General features: G+C 47.4%; 1 protein-coding gene across 2 annotated transcripts in view; it reads left to right on the top strand.

The window, feature by feature from the left end:
* Window positions 1-21,087, top strand: part of LOC121169732 (protoheme IX farnesyltransferase, mitochondrial) — a 119,939-nt gene that overhangs the window by 2,106 nt on the left and 96,746 nt on the right. Inside the window, exons 2-3 of one of the 2 annotated variants that reach the window (XM_041000390.1) lie at window positions 3,009-3,142; window positions 4,743-5,061. In XM_041000390.1, coding sequence (XP_040856324.1) covers window positions 3,009-3,142; window positions 4,743-5,061 — 453 coding nt within the window. Of the gene's footprint in view, window positions 1-2,670; window positions 3,143-4,742; window positions 5,062-21,087 lie in introns of those variants that run through there. The other variant, XM_041000389.1, reaches the window with a different exon arrangement.

The raw sequence follows: 21,087 nt of genomic DNA, 5'->3' as shown, positions 1-21,087 counted from the left end.
CCTGGGAAGATCCTTCATGACCGCGTGCTGAGAAGGGCTGGCCGGAAAGGTGCTGGGGGGTCTCATGAGCTTTGCCTTCCAAGCATTTTATAGCTGTGATGAATTTCTGAGAACATTCTGCTCCTTGTCTCCTTGCTCAGTGGTCAAACCCTGTAAGCGTGATAAAGGGTTGCTGATGGACAGCAGGTATTATGCATTTCCAGATTGTTCTCTTTTATTTTTATTTGAAAAACGAATTTACAGACATTGAAGGAGAGAGAGAGGTCGTCTATTCACTAGGTTGACTTACCAAATGGCTACAGTGGCCAGAGCTGGGCTGGTCTGAAGCCAGGAGCCTGGAGTTTCCTCCAAGTCTCCATGTGGGTGCAGGGACCCAAGAACTTGGGCCATCCTCCACTGCTTTCCTGGGCACCTTAAAGAGCTGGATTGGAAGAGGAGCAGCTGAGATTTGAACTGGTGTCCATATGGGGATTTTGGCATTGCAGGTGGAGGCATAACTTGCTATGCCACATCACCAACCCCAAGTCTCCAATGTAAACATAATCACATATTGTTGAAATATTTTCCTACATACTAATTCACAGAAATGGGACCTATTTTAATTAAATGAAGCCTTTTCAGCTGTAAGTACACTTTTCTTTTCTAGCTGTTTTTCTTTCCTACCATTCTGTGACATCTCAGTCTGACCCTCTTGATATTGAGAGCTCTTTTCCCACGTGCTTCCAAGACAAACTCATATTCATTCACATGGAAAATAAGTGTATCATCCTTCACTGAGGTTTGAGGACGTGACTTTGCCCAGCGTGACTTGTCTTCAGTCTCAGATCATTGCTGTGTATGTGGAGGGGCTGTGAGAGTTCTCCACTGTCTAGGCCATCTCAGTGGGCTCCGCAGTGGTCAAGCATCATTTCATAACTCTATGGAAAACATCCCACCTGCTCTTGGAACAAAGGCGAGGAAAGGAGAGTCCCTGCCGCTGAGAACTAAAACAAAATAAAGTAAAATACTTTGCTGATGAACACAAATGGATCCAGTTTGCATCAAGAAATGCCAAACACTATTATATAAAGCAATAGGGTAGTTGATGAAAGAGACCTTAAGAAATTAATAGGCAGAATGGTGCAGTGGCCTAGTGGCTGGAGTCATTGCCTTGTACACACCAGGGTCCCAAATGGATGCTGGTTCTAATCTCAGCAGCCCCACTTCTCATCCAGCTCTCGTCTTGTGGCCTGGGAAAGCAGTAGAGGATGACCCAAAGCCTTGAGATCCTGTGCCAACATGGGAGACCTGGAAGAAGCTCCTGGCTCGTGGCTTCAGGTTGACTCAGCTCTAGCCATTGCAGCCACTTGGGGAGTGAATCATTGGACAGAGGAGCTTCCTCTCTGTCTCTCCTCCTCTCTGTCTGACTTTCCAATAAAAAAAAAAATCTTTAAAAAAAATGGTGTACGAGGTAATTACATAAACAGATGAATCCACCTGAGAAATACGTCATGTGTCTAGTGGAGGCTCCGGAGACAGAATTGCTTCAGGGAGATGTAGGGCCACAGGTGGGCAAGCAGCATCTATTCTGGTTGCAAGATGAGAACCATTTACTTTAGGGAGCGTGAACTGGGAAGAAAGAAAGTTGCTGATGGCTGGATGACCACTTGCCTCATACTGCTGCTACCCTGGTGAAGGGCAGACAGTAAGGCGTATTGGGAGCAATGGGAAGACATGGAGAGATTTGACTTACGTGTTCGTATTGACTGGACGCAGTGGCTATTAGATGATGAAAAGAGAGTGCAGGATGTTCCTGAACTCTCAGCGGGGAGTGGTTTTATCTGCAGCAGGGAACAGAGCAGACGGACGGGTGGGATAAAGCGTTGTTAAAGACATCCGGCCCCATCTGTGTGGTGGTACCAAGAGAGCCAGCACTAAGAAATAGGGATCATGTCTTGAAGAAAGGGGTTAGAGAAATTACCTGGGAGACAGTGCTGTGGCATTGTGGGTTAATCTGCCACCAGCATGCTATACGGGCACAGGGTTGGAGTCCCAGCTGCCCCACTTCTGATCTGACTCTCTGGGAAAGCAGTGGAAGGTGGTCCAAGTGGTCAGGCCTCTACTGCCACATGGAAGCCCTGGGCCTCCAGCTTCTGATTGGCACAGCCCTGGCCATTGCCGCCATGTGGGAAATGAACAGAACACGTTGGAAGACCTCCCTCTCCCCGTGCCTTGATAGAAAGGGAGAATCCACAGATTGTCAAAGGTTTGAATTAAGATGAGGCCCGGGGCTGGCGGTGTGGCGCCACAGGTTCACTGGGTGCCTGCAGTGCCACTGGCGTTCCATGTGCATGTCTGGTTCAAGGCCTAATGAAAGACCTCTCCGTTCCCTTCCCCTCCTCCCTCCTCGCCGCTCTCCTGTCACTCTCCATCCTCCGCTTTCTCTCTCCATCTTTCTCTGTTACTCTGCCTTTCAGATAGATTGATGTTTTTTTGAGCAGGTTGAGGCCTGAGAAAGGAGCACTGGGATGGTCAGAGTGTGAGCGAAGTTGGAGCGGAATGAGTCAGAGCCGGGGTTGCGTGCAACCCAAACTGCTTACTGCTGCCTGAACTAACAGGCTGCGCATTGGGAACTGACTTCTCTTCATTTGTCTTACTCGCCATGGCCAAAATATCAACCTGAAACATAGACATAGTTCAATTTACTGCTACATATTAAAAAGGAAAAAAAATTGTACTTTTCACTTTCCACTTTCTAAAAAAGTTTCAGAACTCATTTGAAAGACTCATCTGAAGAAGGGTGTGTGCAGTGCGTAATCATGTTAGCACTTGATACGGTAAAAGCAAAATGACCCCAGAATGACAGATTTCTTCTGTCTTTGTGAAGAATTACACTTAAACTGCACACTTGCTGTTAGATCGCCTTTCTATGCAAATCCGCGTGAGGTCATTCTTGCAAAACTCTGAGCGGCAATGCATGGGTCAGGACAGTCATTGTCACGCCCGTTCCTCTTCTCTCCCTCTTGCAGGTTGGGTGGGAGGATGCCTGCTGTCTCTGGAAGGAAGAGTTCTCCGAGACTCCCCTGACAGGTTCCTGCACCTGTTCAGAAGTGTCAACAGGCAGCGAGTTTCATTTCAGCACTTCGCCTTCCTCAAGCGCACGGTACGTTCCGAAGGCTGTCTCTGCTCTGTTGCTTTCTCCCGGCTCTCTGTGGGAGGCAATTTCAGAACTTTCTAGTATAAGAAGAGTTTGAAGGAGTTTAACTTCGTGTCCTCTTGAGTTTATCCAAAACTCTTGTCTCTTGTTTTGATTATTCTTAACTGAAAGCAGACTAATTGCGGTGTTTGAGCTTAAAAGCATGATTCTGAACCTATTGATTAAGTTTGGAGAAAGATTGAAAACTTCTGGCATACTTTGACTTGGCTAAAATTAGGAAAAGCTGAACTGCTATGATATATCTTTTGTAAATTCTTTGAAGTTCTATGAATATCTGAGTTAATATAGAAATAATTGCTTTAACGGTGTGGTGCTCTTGTTTTTTCAGTAGAGCATTGGAAGGCCTTTTTAGCATATTATACTTACGAACAGATTTAAAGAAAGTGAGGGTTTTTGTAATTTGCTAGTCATGTTGCAGTGGACATGGATAAGGTATTAGGCCTTTATCTGGGCTGATTTTATGCCGTCATAGACATCCTGGTAACTTAGCGGGGCGTTTGTCATTGTCTCTGCTGGCAGAGCTCCGCTGAAGGCCGTCACAGGGAGGGGAAGGGTTGCAGCACCCACATAAAATAACAGCAAATACATCCAGTTCCGTGTGACGTCCCTCTCCGCTTTCTTAGAATGCCCACTTTACAGTTAAAACTTCAATTTAAAATCTTCAACTCATTATGTTGATATGAGGTTTAAATCTCTATAAATGTTTGGGCTTTCTAACTTAGGGGTCAACAATAATGAATAGAAGACAAAGTCAAGTGTATACGTGATGGGTTTGTTACATAAATAGACTTCTGAACTCTTTCTTGAGTTCTTGAAGTCTTACCTGAGACTGGTATGTGTAAGGCTAAGACTTTGGAGGCAATGAGTGGAAAGGCACTTTACCGTTACCTAGGATAGGCGGTCCCATGGTCCGGGGCTACGTGGAACTAGTTATTGAGGAACACTGTTAGTAATGGTACTGTGAAAGCTGTTGAGAAGATGGAATACAATAGATGCCGCATAAACTAGCAAATGTCAGTAGTGCTTATTAATTTTGGCTTATAAGTGATAAAGCCTACCTGACTCCAACTCCTCTACTTTTTCCCACCGTGTGGGTACAACATCCCTTAACTCTGGGTTTGTGTCCCCAGACTAAGCCCCTCTTGGTCCTGTCTGCTCAAGCACGTGGAAAGGATTCTAGTTCACTTGGGCTTTTGATGACAGAAAACTGCTTGTGCTGAGCATGTTAAGGCTCCATGGGAAAATTCTAGAAGAAATCAATTGCGAAATGCACTGACCTTTTTTTCCAGACACCTGCACTCCTTTGGTTTTCTACGGGACAGATGTGAAAACCTTGATGGAGACTTTCACTTTATCCTTCCTATCCTAGAGTGTGATGAATTCCACATAATGAATGTTCTGTAGATACAAGCAGAAGTAACTAATATCGAAGTTGCAGTACCACAAAAGAAAAGTATTTTCAAGTCAGCCCGACGCATAGTGTTGGTCCCAGATGACATGTGGGGCCTCGCTTTCACGGTAACTTATGTTTGCTTTCTTTGCTTAGTACATCACACAACTGAACAGGAGCCTTAACCAGCAAGTAAAACCAAAGCCAGAGCCAGAGGCCTCCCCCTTCCTCGAAAAAGCATCTCCCAGCCAACCCAATGCAGATATCTGTGAGATGAGACCCCTCGCGGCGCCGAGTCTGTCTGTGTCCAGAAGGCCAAAGGGGAAGGAGTTGATCGAAACAGAGCCTGACTTGCCATGCGAAAGCACCACAGGCACGGAAGACACAAAAGAAGAAAAGCAATGGAAAGAGATGAAGCTGCGTGTGGAGGACCTGCCGGGAATCTTGGCCCGACTCTCCAAGATCAAACTCACAGGTACCGTTTTTTGTCAGTCTCTTCCATGTAATCGAGGTTCGAGGTTAAGTTATCTGAATCCCATTTACACAGAATTGTAAATCGCATCCCAATCTGGGATGGTGCCCAGAGGAACCTGGCTCTCCCTTGGGATTAAGTGGACCGTTGATCCCAGCACCTCCCTGTCGCCAGTGTTTTTGCACCTACTGTAGTTTCAAATGCAGTGTATAGAGAGTTCTGGAACCAGGAGAATTATACTGCCGGGCCTGCTGGGAACCCGCAGTGGCCCCCAGGACTTGGAGCTGCCTTCTGTGTTTCACTTCTTGTGGGGGTCTCTTGATTGTACCCAGTGTGGTTTTCTTAAAAGAGCCTTGCAATCTTTTTTTTTTTTTCTCCTTCCCCTTGGCTGAGTCCTGGCACACTATATACCTAATTTTATTGCATGTATTTTAGTATTAACTTATAATTATGTCATTCCATTTTCACAATCACCCTGTGAGTCAGGTACCACATTGTTATTATCCTAGCTCCTAGCTAAGTTGGACACAGGTGATTCTGGGCTGGCCCCGTGCAGTGCAAATGGATTCTGGAGATCTGTGCCTCCGAGGAGACCCAGTCTCTTCCTCTCTTCTTGAAGAGTGAGATCAAATCTTCGGGGTGGTAATAAGCTAAAGCCAGGTGCTTATGGAACAGTTCTTAAGTTAAAGTAACAGAGGAGGACCAATGGGAGTCCAGACTCCAGGGTGAAAAGAGGCAGACCTGTTTCCTCAGGATCACCCGGGGGATGATGGACACTAGCAGAGGGGGAGTGAATGAAGAAGCCGAGGATCTGAGTAAGGCTTCTGCGGTGGAACTGTGACGGTGGCTGCGGTGCTGTGTGCCAGGAGCCACTGCATCTCTCAAGAACTTACCTTGTCATTTACACAAGTACTCTGTGTGTCATATTGGTGACCTATTCAAGGATGACTGTAGAGAAATTCCAGGCATGAGAATGTCACCTTTAAAAGGGGGCCTCTAGGACCCTTTCCACCCTAACCAGTGGGCCACACGGGCATGCATCCTTCTCAACTATGTAATCATCATCCAAAAAAAAAAAAAAAGAAAGAAAGAAAGAAAAAAAGAGGGCCAGTATGGTAGCCTAATGGCTAAAGTCCTTGCCTTGCATGCTCTGCAATCCCAGATGGGTGCCAGTTCATATCCTGTCTGCTCCACTTCCCATCCAGTTCCCTGCTTGTGGCCTGGGAAAGCAGTAGAGAACAGCCGAAGCCCTTAGGACCCTGTACCCACGTGGGAGACCCAGAAGAGGCTCCTGGCTTTGAATTGGCTCAGCTCCAGCCATTGTGGCCACTTGGGGGAGTGAACCAGCAGACGAAAGATCTTTCTGTCTCCTTCTCTCTGTAAATCTGCTTTTCCAATAAAAATAAGTACATCTTCAGACAAACAAACAAAAAGAGGCCATCTTTTCTCAGCAGTGGTTTTTGTGCCCATCAGGAGCCCCTTTCTTTGCGTGCAATGTCATGTAGCATGGCTGTCTGCTGGGCACACCAGCCCTGTGTCCCTGCCCTGTGCCTGGCGGCTGGCAGCGTACTGCACCTTAGCTCTGGCCTCCCCATCTTCTGCATCTCTAGGTTAACATCCCACTCTTTTCTGTACCCGTACAGTTGCTCTCCCTCTTGCTAAAACCGGTCTCCTAGTTCCGGTCCAGAGTGTGTGAGGCCTCTGGCTCTGCTGCAGCTCCTCCCCACTCTCGGCCCTTATTCTTACCACCGCCACCACCACCCCCCCTGCCAGCCCCTGCAGTTCTTGCTGTGCACAGTCGCCAGACTGACTTGGCTGAAGCATGCGTGGCCTTCAGTTTTTCCAAGTTCACCCTACATAAGCGTCTATAGTCCCTCCATTGCCTCCTGCCACCGCTCCACCTGTTTCTAAATAAATGTCATGTGGAATGATCCCACGTTTTGCCAGAAGCATGCAATTTTTCCCCTCACCCTGGTCCCCACTCTGGCCTTCCGTCCTGCACGCATGTTCCCCTGCCTTCCTGGGATGCGGGTCGGCCTGTTATTCAGCCAGCCAGATCCTTCCAGGGCCTCTCCGTGCAGCCCGGCCTTGGCCCCAGTTCCCCTTCTGAAAACAGTGAAGGTGGCTTTGAAGTCCAGCAGACTTCAAGTTGAGATGCTGGCCTTAACACTTACTAGCCAGAGGGTCTGGGCAGTTCCTGAACCTCACTGTGACAATTTCCACATCTGTAAAATGGAAATAATAATGAATCATTTCACAACGAGATTACATAATGCCTTGAGCAGCGCCCAGCCACATGCATGCCTCACGCACATGGAAGGCTTGGAGAGGTGCGCTTCCTAACAGTTCCGGTTAGTCACTGGATTGGGTTGCACTTGCCCTTCAGCTGGCTTCTGCCTGTGGAGTCACTGAACAAGTATTTACTTACCAGGCGAGAAAGATGAGGAGGGGATCAGTGGTCCATGGCTGAAGCCTCTTCTAGAACGACCCAAGCGTGTCCAGACACCTGCTGAGCAATGGGGAGCAACCCCGCGTGACCTCACTGTCTCCTAAGAGAGGCGGTTACCAGGATGGCAGAGTTAGGCAGGGGTCACGTGGTCGTACTGGCACAGTAGGAAGGCCTGGAAGGTTCTTTGGAAGGACATCGTGTTGTTTTGTTCGTCTTTTAGTACTTATTACAAAGGTTGAGGAGGGTGCAGACTCACGCGACCCCCGTCAGGAGGGAGAGTGTAGGAGTTGGTGGGAAGGCGAGGAGATGGATTTTTCAGTGTTCCCTGTTATGTCCGTGGGGCAGCGGGGAAGGGGGACCATATTAGTGGTTTTTTTTATTATAAGTGCATGAAAGGAGGTTCTTGGGATAGGAATGACTTTTTTGTTATTATTGTTTGGTTGATTTTTTTAAAAAAAGATTTATTTGTTTTATTGGAAAGGCAGATGTACGGAGAGGAGGAGAGACAGAGAGAAAGATCTTCCGTCCGATGATTCAGGACCCAGAGCACTGTGTGATGCTGGTGTGTGGATCACACTTTGAGAAAAGCCAAGTCGGCGATCCTCGGACCAGCGAGCTTGGGTCCCAGACCAAGAGGTCTGGCTGGAGGTGGAAAGAACCGGGCCTCCTGAGAGCCAGTGCAGCTGGTGAGGGCCTCTGGCAGCAGGAAAAGCCAGCTGGGCAGAGTCTGGACCACACAGGAGACGTATGGGAAAGTGAGATGCACCACAGAGGGAAGGAGGAAGGGAGCGAGCCAGCCGCAGCCTCACCTACAGCCAAGGATGGAAAAGTCCCAGGGCAGTCAACTTCCCCTCGTATCATTTTATGTATTCCATGCCCCAGGTTTCTGGGTGAACTAAATGAATTAAAGCCATTTCCTTCTGCTTATTCCATTTAAACGAGCGGCACCCTTTGGGTGACCCCTGCCCTTTTATCTGACCTCTTACTTTGCCTATTTAGTTTATTACTTGAATTCACACATCTTAGAGTCAGCAGGATTTTTTTTTTTCCCTCCTTTAAGAAAATCCCTGGTATTTATCAATTGATTTCTTTTGGACTCTTCACATCTTGGGCAATTCATTTATAGCTTGCTAATGATAGGTCAGGCAGAAAAAAAAAATCTGAGAGCCAGCGATCACTTTTCTAGAACTCTGCTCCCTTTTCCTCCTTTTTGTTTATAGCTGTAATATACCAAGGGTAATTAACTGGAGTAAGTGCAAGGCCAGGCCGTGGTCATCCTGCTGATTTCTTCGCTGGGGGAACAGGGCGGCAGCAGCCTGATGCCCCGGCCCTGACGGCCAACGTTTGCTGGTGCTAAATAAAGGTTTTTCTGCCCGCCGCCCCCTGTGAGCGGATATAATACCGAGTTTATAAAGAAGGAATAATGTGTCCCCCTTGGGTTTCTCTCTTGCCAGCTGAGCTATTTACAATATGTGTTTAGAGTTTGTTGCATGGACCACACTGGGGGTGAAGAAATTTTATTTGGATTAGGATCATAAGAGGCGTTGGCGACTGAACTGAGTTTATGCTTAATATAGGTCAATAAAAAGCAGGACATTTTTTTTTTTCTTCTTTCCCTTCCTGGATAACATCTGTGTTGAAAAGCTCCACCACATTTTCTGAGCCCAGAGCCCTGAAACAGATTTTTTTTATTGGAGCCGACACATTACGCTGTCGATGGCACCGATATTAACTGCTGTCTGTCAATGTATGGATTTTTGTAGACGGCGAGAGCTGAGCAGGCTGCTGTTTTATTAACAGGCAGAGGGGGAAAGCAGAAGCAGAGGCTGCAGGTTCATCTCAGATGCTCACATGAAAATCAGTTTGCTCTCATCGGCACTTGTCGGACATCTGAATCAAGAAATTTCCTACATTTGCCCGAAAACACTGCATCTCAACGGCCCTTGAATTGTGCTTTATATTTTGAAATATACTACTTTGACAGTAATATACTTCCTAGGTATTGGAGTAGTATTTTTAATTGTTTCACAAGAATTTCTGTTTTTTTTAAAAAAATAAGCACCATAGGTAGACAAACAGAAAACAGATCGAAATACCACCAACTCACTGATGTATTTCCCTTCAAGATTTTGGTTTTTGGGGTAGCATCCTCTAGACTTGTTCCCTGTGTATATTTCAGTTCATCGGCTCTTGTTTTTTTTTTTTTTTTTTAATGCACCTATCTCTCTTTGGTGACTTAAAAAGTTTGCGAGGAGCATTTTCTTTACACAGAAGCAGCGAAGAGCATGCCCACAGCCCACTGCAGGCTTTCAGCACAGTGTTCCCGTCCTAGCCCTGCTCGGTCCCCATGGTGGGGTTAGTAGCCCAAGCTCTGGAGTCGGACGCACACTGGCCATGCTGGAATCCCCAAACGGCACCATCCTGGTCTGTTGGATCACAGTCACTTTTTTTTTTTTTAATGTGTCAGCCTGAGCCCCTTCCTCAGCAAATGGGCTGATCCTGTCTATAAGGCTTGTTGTGAAGATTGTCAAAAAAAAAAACACAGAACATAATTGAAGAATATAGTGTGGTTCCTTGTAGTTGGTGAAGAGACATTCGGATTGGCTGAACTCCGGCCGTTGCGGCCACTTGGGGAGTGAATCATCGCACGGAAGATCTTCCTCTCTGTCTCTCCTCCTCTCTGTATATCTGACTTTGCAATACAAATAAATATTTAAAAAAAAGTTCATTATTTATGCTTTCTCCTATGCATGCATAGTTTCTCTTGTGTCTGTTTTCCAAAACATAGGAGTTTATTCAAACATTTCCTTATCAGTGGATATTTCAGTGGTCCCTAATATTTTGCTAATGTTAAAAAATAATGTTTGATGTCCCTGTACATGTGTCGCTGTGCATATTTCTCTCTGTAAGTTAGCTCTGTAGAAACCTCCCCTTGTTCTTCATGGATGGATAGCATGCCAGGGTAGTTCGTTTACGTCCCTTCCATTTAGGTGGTTTTATTTTAGCATTATTATTATAGGCAGTGGTAAAAACAGTATTTTCACAGCCAAATCCGTGAAGATTTTCTTAGGATAAGCACAAAGCCCTCAAAGGATATGCACACTTCTGAAGTTTTGGATTCTCACTGATAGCTTTTGCCCTCGAGACACTGCCAGTGTATGCTGTTACCCGAGCCACCCAGGATGGTACCTTCAGCGACCAATGCCCGACAAGACTGTGTCTTTCCAAATAACTGCCAAGGTGATGGGTGGAAGTTGTCAGCATTTAACCTTATCTTCACGGTCACCGTGTTTTGGGTGATGTGTGTTTCCATCGTGAAACACCTGCATGCCTTCCGGACTGTTGCTTATTGTTGGAAAGGATTTGTTAAGGAATATGTGAACGCTTTGATCCCATCGTCTGTGTCTCTTGTAAATGTCCGACACATTTCTAAGAGGGGCGTGTTATCACTTTTTGCTGTCACATGCGGAAATTCATTTTACATAGCCGAGGCTGTTGGTCTCTTTCTTTCATGGGTTTCTGATTTCTGTAAAAATACTGAGGCTTTCCACATACGGAGTTTGTAAATAGTTCCGTACTTTGTTCTTCTTGCAGTGACTTCTTTGTAATTACAGGAAATGGTGTCCTGGCCGGTGGAGTAAGGTGGAGGATACACAGTCAATGTTGAATCAGTCTTCACCCTCTGAGACTCCATCTCTTGAATCAGTTCCCCTGCTCCTTCTTCAAACATTTGGATGCGTGTTTTGAGTTTCAGTATGCTTAGAGACTAGGCTGGGGATGAATTGAGATTTTACCACGCGATAGCATCTTCCTTTGTTCATGTCCGTTCTCATCGTGTGTCTTAAGTTTTTCAGGGACCTAGTGAAACATTGATCCAGACAGCTCCGTTTCTGTGTTTTGCTGACCGTGTCATCCGGTCGTTGCCGCCCTGCACTACCCTCTCCGCTTGCTTTCCTCAGCATCCTTTGCCACTTGGTTCTGAAAAGTCCTCTGCAGCAGGGCCGCCACAGCCGCGGTTCGGCTTTGTGTCGTCTACTCTTTACCACGTCTCATGACTTACGGTTCCTGTCGTGACAAGGTTGTGTTTGTGTTTACTCTCTTAGCCCACTTCATCTGTTCTGTGGGGTTCGTTTTTCAACCCCCCCCCAGGGTTGTACGAAGCTGCTTTTTCTTCTGTTCCTATTCCTTGAGTGCCTGTGATGTTCCAGAGTAGCATCTTCTAAGGATGATGCCAGAAGGCGGCACATGTAGCTGGCAGACCCCGGCCTCACAGGTGTCTTAGAGTCTGTCTGGTTATACTGTGGTACCGCATTTTCAGAAATTCAATCAAGCTCCTTTTGTTCCATCTGACTTTGGTAGTGTTGGGCTTCCACCTGTTGCTGTTTATCTATTTATTTGTTTGTTTTTAAGATTTGTATTATTTGAAAGGCGGAATGACAGAAAGACTGAGAGAATATTCCACCTGTTGACTCCCTTCCCGAATGGCTGCAGCTACCGAGGCGAGGCCAATCCGACCTCAGGACCCAGCAGCTCCATTGGGATCCCCCATACGGGTGCCGGGGACCCAAGCCTGTGGGCCGTCACCCGTTGTATTGCAGGCACATCGGCAGGGAGCTGGACTGGAAGTGCAGACTGGCCAGGACTTGAGCCACATATTCCAGTATGGAATGTGAGCATCCTCTGTGTTAGCGTCAACACTGTGTGTTGTGAACCCGAAGCATGAAGGAGGTCAGCGTTTGCTCTGTCGGCGTAGCAGTCCTGTGGCCTGCGGGAGATGAGAGGGGCGTGACCGACAGGGGGACTTTGCTCTAACAGCTGTTCCTCACCGTGTTTCTGAAGCCACACAGCTCGTGTCCTGCTCCCAGGTCTGATGCTGCATGTCATCCGCCTCTTCCCTTGGCATATGCTTGCTGTGTCTGCTCCAAGGCCGAGACGCGGGGAATACTGCCGTGTGCAGGCGGTGCTGGGTGGCCTGCTGTTCCCTGTGAAGGCACTGGGCATAAGCTCCCAGCTGGTTTCCATGAGAGGCGAGCCAAGGCCACGCCCTGCCTCTCCAGGCTGCCAGGTGGCCCCTCCAGGCATCCCTGCACTGGGATGGGAAACGGTCTTTGCAGGGCGGAGACCCGCCATGCTCACATCCGACTGGCCTGTGCCCTTGCTCCTCATGGGGAGGGAATAATGAGTGCCCTCAACACAGAGAGCACAGCATCTGCATTTCCCAGTTTTTCTCTGATCTCCTTATCAATGGCTGCTTAGTCTTTACTTTTTTTTTTCTTTAGAAATAATGAAAGCAATGCATCGGTTCTTGGTAACTGTCTTCAATTTAGTCTGATCTGTGCTATATTTAACAAATATTTCTTGAGGTTTTCAGTACCCTTCTTTACCTGATTTATTGCCAGAGTAAGCTCTTCACTGATTTTTCATAAATTCCACGATTTTATTTGGTTTCTGGTGAGTGTGGGGCTGCGTAGATAGCTTGCTTTAGCCAGGGATCTGATCGAATCCCACTGTGTGTTTCGGCTACTCTGTTTTCTGTTGACCCAATTGGTAAGATGGGACTTAATGATCTTAGATTCAATTTGCTGTTACATTGTTAAGTGGTTAACTGGTGACTGTTAGAGCAAAGTAGGAATAAAGTTTTGTGAGGATGCCAGCCACCTCCAGAAAGTACTGCCAACTTTAAGAAAGAGGAAGAAAAACCCCCTGTGTTAGATTGGGTCAGGCTGCACGCAAGTAAAAGCCCTGCAAGCAGCCATTCAACAGACACCAAGGGTTCTGAAGTCAGGGAGCTAGAACTGCTACCGCAAGGCTGCAGCCCACCTGCCCGGAACTTTACTTTTTCTCCATCAGCGTTAGCTGGGTGACTTCCCATCCGCAAGGTGGCTTCCATAGCCCCGTTGTCATGTCGTGTGCCAGGCAGAAAGATAGAGAGAGGGGCTTGTGGCAAGTCAGAAACCTGCTTCCAAGCCTTGGCCTTTTATTTGGGGAGGAAAGCTGTAGGGAGGAGCTTCCGTCAGCTACTGGAGGAGTGCAGCATGGCGGCCTCCACCTGCAAGGGGTTGTGAGGCACCATGTCGTTGTAGTTGACTGTTGGTTTCAGAGTCCAGACGTCTGCAGTCCATCCCAGTCAGCTCTGACAGTGGCCAGCTTCCCCGCCTCCTCGGAGCCCCCACTGGGCTGTCTTATTATGCAGTACATCTCTCCTCTGGAAGAAGACCTGTCTCCCGCTCCGTGATCCCCACCACACATGTGCACTTCACAGGGAGTGTATTTAAATGAAGACTGATGTGCCAACTTGACATTGAGTTTTCCAGCGGTGGTGGTGGATGTGCACCCATCTGTCAGCAGTTCTTCGTTATCATACCGATAATCAAACGCACATTTTGAGACTCCTCGTTGGAATGTTGGGTAGGGTGTAGTCACTCCGCATGGACCCCACAAGAGAGCAAGGCCAAAGGATGGGGGGAGCTCTCACACAGTCATGGAAAATGAAAGGAAAAGAAAATGTTAACCTTGGTCCCCCACATTTTAGAAATCTTTGCATACCATTTCCTTAAAGTTTCCACAGACCCTGGCGTGCATGGATTTCATTTGGATGTTTTTGTTTTTGGGGGATTTGGGGAGGGGGCACCAAAATAAGCTTATCCTTCAATTCCATTTTCCACAGACTTTAGGAAGTATACTCACACGTCTTCATTAAACTTGAGCTGAGCCAGGAAACGAGCCAGGTAGCAAGAACGCCCTCAGTGACTGCTCAAGAACACCGTGACACTGTCCTTTCTCTCTCTCTCTCTCTCTCTCTCTCTCTCTGTCACTTGTTTGTTGTACTCCAACAGTCACTGAGGGTTTTGGGATCTTGCTCAGTTTTTTGCACCACCCCAAACATCCCTCCGCCAGCCCAGCCTGTGCCTCGTGCTTCTCAGATATGAGGAGTGCTTGTTAGCATCGACATTCCTAGCTATCACCTGGTCATACGAGTCATTCTAGGTCTGGCATGGATCCTAAGAATCAGGGTTTTAACCCATGAACCTGCTTTCGCTGGTTCCCAGACCCGCCTTGGAGAGCCCCTTGAGCAGCCTCTGGCCCAGCCCATTCACACTCCTGCAAAGTTACCTTGCCTCTCTCTCCTTGCAGGAATAGCAGGAGGAGCTCGCGGGCAGGCCAACACTTCAGAGCCCAGAAGGCGAGCACCCTCCTACCCCAGTCTTTGGGTGCTGGGTGCAGGGTGGGTTATCTGAAGCACTCCAGAGAGTCGAGGCAGTGCTTCTCCGGCCTCAGTCCTGAGAGGTCCTGGCCAGGTGCTTAATTACCATTTAGGGGAAGAACCAAGGGCTCGATTCCCAGTTCAAAGCAAAACTTGATAGCATCTCATTTATTGAGATTAAGAAATGAGCCACTTCTACAGCAATGAATTACAGAAGAATGTTAAGAGGGAGTCTTTTTAAATGCCAAGAAGCCCTTTCTGCTCAACTGTTTGTTTTGGGAACCCTTAAATATAAAGCTTGAACTTTGCTAATAGCTTTTTGAAAAAAGTAGCAAGTAAGAAGAAATAGTGTATGGGGAGTATGCTAAAGGCAAGTATAATGAATTTGAAGGTTAAATAGTGAGATTTTGACAGAGGGGTAGGCATTTAGCCTAGTGGTGCAGCTACCTGGGCCTCACTGGAGTGCCCAGGTTCCAGGGCCAGCTTCCTCCTCATGTGTCCCTTGGTCCTTGCCACCCACCCAGGCCACCTGCACTGACTGCGTCCCTGGCTCCCAGCTCTGGCCTGACCCAGCTTCAGCCCTGGTGGGCGTTTCGGGAGTGGGCTGATGGGAGTACTCTCCCTAGAAGATGCAGAGAGCTGTTCCTGTCCTTACTTGTCCTTTGAGAGGTGAGCAAGGTGGAGAGCGGCCGTGTCTCTGAAACAGTCTCACCTGACACATGGCTGTGTGCTCACTCTTCCCTCCATCCCAGATACATGCCTCACCTTCAGTCCTCCTTCAGTCCTCGGCCTTGGCCTCACTCCTGGGACACCGTCCTGGCCAGGAGACCTTCTGTACTCTTCCCAGAGGTTGTGCCTCCACCTGCTGGGTCACCGTCACCTTGCACTGCAGTGAAGACCGTCACTGGCTTCTTTGGATGTCTGGCTGACAGGAAGCCCCAGGAAGGCAAGGGACCACAGTTCTCCTGGTTACATTCCCTCTGCCGAGCTCAGGCCCACCCTTGGGCATAAAAGATGTTTAAAAATTAGCAGCTCAGTTGAGGGTGGGGAACAGTATAACTGAACCCCCCCCCACACACACACACACACACACTTCCATCGTTTGCAGAATTGTGAACACGGTAGTTTTTCCGTTACAAAGTTATCTTATTCTGCCAATGCCGAGTGATGTTTTAAGTGGCCTGGTGCCGCTGCGCTTGCTCATTCTTGGTCTGCCTAGCCTAGTACCCCTATCGACGGCTGTCGGTGTGGTTTGCAGTCGGCTCTGTTTTATTCTCATCATGGTGGTGGAGGACGTTGAAATATTTTTCTTAAGCTCACTGAATTTGTAGAAACTTTATCCCCTGAAGCCGAGGAAGACCCTCCAAGACATTGTTCTACATGATGTAGTCTCCAATTTAGAAAATTTGTTTTCGGATAAGTAGTGAGCATAAATGTTATCAATGGATCACTATTAAGCTTAGCAAATGACTATTGATTTTTCAGTTTCACTTAAAAGGAGAGCAGAAAAAAAAAAGAGGGCTACTAGTCAAGGAGTCCTTCCGGTTGTCATCTAAAAGAGTATCTCCAGAAGATTCTTCCTGCTGGAAAATCCTCTTGACCACTTAGAATGATATAGTCAAACACGGTTGCCTGACTGTTCAGTAGAGCGGTGGGTGAAAATTCTCAGTGAAAATCAAAACTGGTAATGTCTTTATAAACATGTGCTTACATTTGAACACAGAAGAACAAGTTGACTAGCTGTGTTTTGCTGATCTGTTGTACAAAGTAATAGAATATAAAATAATTCGTGAAACTTGCAGGAATGCTAGTGTTTTTTTTTTAAAGTTATTTTATTTTTATTGGAAAGTCAGATATACAGAGATGAGAGACAGGAACATCCCCCATCTGGTGACTCACTCCCAAGTGACCGCAACGGCCAGAGCTGAGCCGACCAGGAGCCAGGAGCCTCCTCCAGGTCTCCCACACAGGTACAGGGTCCCCAAGGCGTTGGGCCTTCCTCGACTACTTTCCCAGGCCACAGGCAGGGAGCTGCATGGGAAGTGGGGCCGTGGGAATTAAAACCAGCGCCCATATGGGATCCCAGCACATTCAAGATGAGGATTTTAGCCACCAAGCTATGCTATCACGCCAGGCCCAGGAATCTTAGTTCTTGTTTCAAATATTTGTCTTAAAAATTGTTTGCTCTCCAGACAGTCTCTTGTACTGTTTTGATAAGAAACGGAGGGAAAGCTTTCACTTTTTTGAATAGTGTGAAAACTACTCAAAAGTGTGTCTTACACACCAGTTTTGGTACACACGGCATCAGTTGCATGGAGAACATTTATAATTCATTACCAAAGCTATAGACCTTTCCATCACATATATTGAGAAGTATTTCATTGAAAAGGATAAGAAACTAAAAATAGTTTTTAACAAAGTACAGGTAGCTCTTGACTCAAGGAAAAACCAGTTGCAAAACAGTCTTGGGATCTCACTCATTGTTGCATCATTAGCCTAATAGAAACAGCTTTAACCTATGTGTTTATCCCAACCTGACGGACACTCCATCCTTGTTTCTGAATGGAAATGTCAATGCAGATCAAATGCTTCCTGGAGACTTTGCAGTCCCCACACTTCAGTGTTTCATTTTGGTAACACTGCTGCTGAATACATTTAGAGTTAGGAGAAGCCAACCTTGGCAATTAGCTGGATGAATAAAAGAAAAACAGGAAGGCTAGCTAATAAGTTCTTAGTTCTGCAGCTGTGTTATCCACCCCCCCCCAAAAAAAAACTCCATTAAAAAGTCTTGTCTTTTAACCAAAAGTGATTATAGCTTGTAATCATTTACTCCTGATTGATATCCTTTAATGTGGCAGAGAAAAAAAAATATATACTCTGTCTCATCATTGAACATTTCATCTGAACTTAACAATAAGCATAAAAATTACCACTCTGTTTGATATTTGTGTTGCTAAAATGACTGTATCAGGAAGTTCACTGCCAGGATGTGAAGCCTTAAAAAAAAAACCACACTTCAATTAGACTGGCAGTCATTTGAAGCTTTAGGTGTTGCTAGAGATGAAGCTAGCGATGGGAAGCATAGAAGCAGCCATTTCGTTAAGAACTATACCCTCATTTGAGAGCCATCAGAGTCCTCATTTCTGCTCCTGAAATATCATTTCAAGCTTTGAGATCAGTCAACAACAACAAGAAATCACCGCATCTGTTGAACACACACATAACCAAACCTGCCATCAGTGTCAGGGTCACATCTGTGGACCTCAAGATTTAAGGCAAAAATACTACATTTTTTAAAAGTACTTTGCCTCACGTCTTCAGATAAAAATCCTCCCTTCGCCTGCTGACTCCTGCCTGGCATGTGATGGGTGAGGCATCCTAGAGAGACAGGTGGGCAGTGGGAGTGACGTGATTAGAATCCTTTTTTTTTTTTAAGATTTTTTTTTTATTTATTAAGTCAGATTTACAGGGAGAAGGGGAGACAGAGAAAAGATCTTTCATCTGTTGGTTCACTCCCCACGTGGCTGCAACGGAGCTGAGCTGACCCTGGCCAGGAGCCAGGAGCTTCTTCAGGGACTCCTATGTGGGTGCAGAGTTCCAAGGCTTTGGGCCATCCTTGACTGCTTTCCCAGGCCACAGGCAGGGAGCTGGATGGGAAGTGGAGCTCCTGGGACACAAAACAGCACCCGTGTGGGATCCCAGTGCATGCAAGGTGAGGACTTTAGCCTTTAGGCTACCACTCCAGGCCCAACCTGATTACAGCATTAGGTCAAAGACAGTGGGACGGATTTGGTCATTTGGATCATTGCAATCTATAGAGAATCTCAAAATCTCATCTAGCCAGTAGTTTCAGGTTTATACCAGATCTTTGATCTCAATTGATAATTATCTAAATCGACTTGTTGATGTTTTTGCTTTTCCGCTAGTTATTATGAGGCAGCTTGGTTACTGTTAGTGGCAAAAAAAAAAAAAAAATGTGGAAAGACATCGCGAGATGGATGCAAAGCTGCATTGTAGATGACTCGCTTTTGAATCTTTCTTTTTGCTGGTTTTTTTTATTGAATATTTCATAAGTTATTTTTAAATGGATGATCTTAGGAGAAATGAAGAGTGTCCATTATGCTCGCATTTATATTCAGAGGCCAGTAGTTCTCAAAGTAATGAGCTTAAAAAAAGAAAAAAAGGGCCTGGCGCGGTAACCTAGCGGCTGAAGTCCTCACTTTACACGTGCCGGGATCCCATATGGGCACTGGCTCTAATCCCAGCAGCCCGCTTCCCATCCAGCTCCCTGCCTGTGGCCTGAGAAGGCAGTCAAGGATGGACCAAAGCCTTGGGACTCTGTACCTGTATGGGAGACCCAGAAGAAGCTCCGGGCCAGGGTCAGCTCAGCTCTGGCCGTTGCAGCTAGTTGGTATATCTGACTTCTCAATGAAAAGAAAAATAAATCTTAAAAAAAAAAAAAGAAGAAATAAAAAATCCTGGATTAGGCTGTTAGCTGGTTAAGATGCTTGCATCCCATACCGGAGTGCCTGGGTTAGATTCCAGGTCCTGGCTTCCAGCTCCAGCCCATTGCCAATGCATGCCCTACAAAGCCATGGTGATCACTGAAGTATCTGGGCTCGTGCCCACCCCACATGGGAGCTCCAGGGGGCATCCTTGTTATCCACCCTCACCCTGGCCACGGAAGCCACCAGGACAGTGTCCCAGTGGGTGAGAGATCTCACTGCGTATCCGTCTCTCTCTGCACATCTCAAATATGGAAATATTTTAATAGAACAGTAATAACGTATGAGTAATGCTGCTTCTCATGCCAAGCCATCCAGGTGGGTCTTGGCTGCTCTGCAAAGCACCTGTAAGGTTAGAATGAGAGGGACGGAAGCCCGGGCCTGGGTCATGGGCGGCAGATTCTTCTCTGTCACAGAGGAAGTGCTACATGTGTGCTGGAGCTCCTCCTGGCCGCCCTTCCCCGGACTCCCCCTTCTCTGACCTGCTGCGGTTCATCTGTCAGCCTGCTGGGCCGGAAGTGCGTCATGGCTGCCGTGCCGGTGCAGGTCATCCAGCCTGACTTGCCTGGTTTGGGGTTACGTAATCTGCTGTGTGTGTGTGTGCAGTATCTTCATTTAGTGGAAGTTTGCTTCTGAAAAGGAGTTGCTGGACTGCTTATTAGAGAATATTCCACAAAGCAGAGAGCCAGGTGTAACCGAAGTGTTCTCGCACCTTCTCACCATTGCTCTGGGCTGACCACACGACACTTTCGAAGCGTAGTGTTGGGGGTGGGTGGGGAAATCCCTGACCCTATGGACTTGTACCATAAAATTCAAAAAAAAATTTTGACAGAAGTGTAGTGTTTTCAGGGCCTGGCCAGCTGTGGAGGCACGGAGGCTGTGCAGTGCTGCAGCGGTGTGAGGTGTGTGCTTGCGCTGGTTGCTGGAAGGACTGCTGCCTGGCCCGTCCCCTGGGGGAGGCGCACAGACAGGTCACCCACACCGTAATCCCAGCGAGCAGACCTCCTCAGAGGGATGTCCTTACGTGCTGCTTTGGAACGTGACGTCCCAGCCTCGTGGCCAGAAAGATATTTCATCTAGAACCGGAGAGACCACATCTTAATAGTTACCGAAAATTTCCCATATTGTTGTTGCTTGCCAGGCAGTGCACTGTGTGTTTTGGATACGGTTAAAAGCTGCCACGTGTCCAGAAGGAGGCCCCCTGGCGCACCCACAGGGTCGGGGAGGCCGGCTCCCAGGCATCCTGAGTCTCCGGGGAGGAGGCTGTATGGATAGCCGTGTGAGTGGTGGGCTGCGGCGAGGAGGTTCACTCGGGACCCAGGAAGGCAAGGCATTGTTTGTGTAAGCAGGTGTCTCAAGAAACGTGGCTTGTCTTGGCGGGAGCAAGAAGTGTTGCGCGCCCACGCAAGCAGATGGACCGCCAGGGGAGACAGGACTGTCTTGTCAACAGGTCTGGGAATTGTGCATGCCGAAATGTTGCGGAAGCCATCGTTTAACGTCAGGAGAGAGATTACAGTGCTTACCCAAATTCTCTTTGGCCCTGGGTGATTGTCATTCTCTTTGGGTTTCTCAGTTACATTTAGCTGCTTTGCTGGAGCTGCCTGTATTTACTCGTTACTGGAATGCCTGCGGAGAGCTCTGGTTCGCCGTTGCCACCCCGCCCTGCCCTCCTCACTTCACCTAGTTCACTCCGGTGACCTTGAAGTGGGTCCCTGACTCAGTGTTCCTCCACCGTGATGCCCAGAGAGTGGTCTCCTAATTGCCACGCCCTTTACCGTACACGTCGGTTTTCAAAGGCTGTAGATGAGATCGCCACAAGCTTAGCAGTTTTAAACACGGCTTAATTGGAGCTGTCGTTCCCATCAGGACTC

The sequence above is a fragment of the Ochotona curzoniae genome, unplaced genomic scaffold (genome assembly GCF_017591425.1).
Source record: "Ochotona curzoniae isolate NIBS_2020 unplaced genomic scaffold, NIBS_Ocur_1.0 scaffold_2453, whole genome shotgun sequence".
Lineage (NCBI taxonomy): Eukaryota > Metazoa > Chordata > Mammalia > Lagomorpha > Ochotonidae > Ochotona > Ochotona curzoniae.
This window is presented reverse-complemented; position numbering and strand designations above follow the sequence as displayed.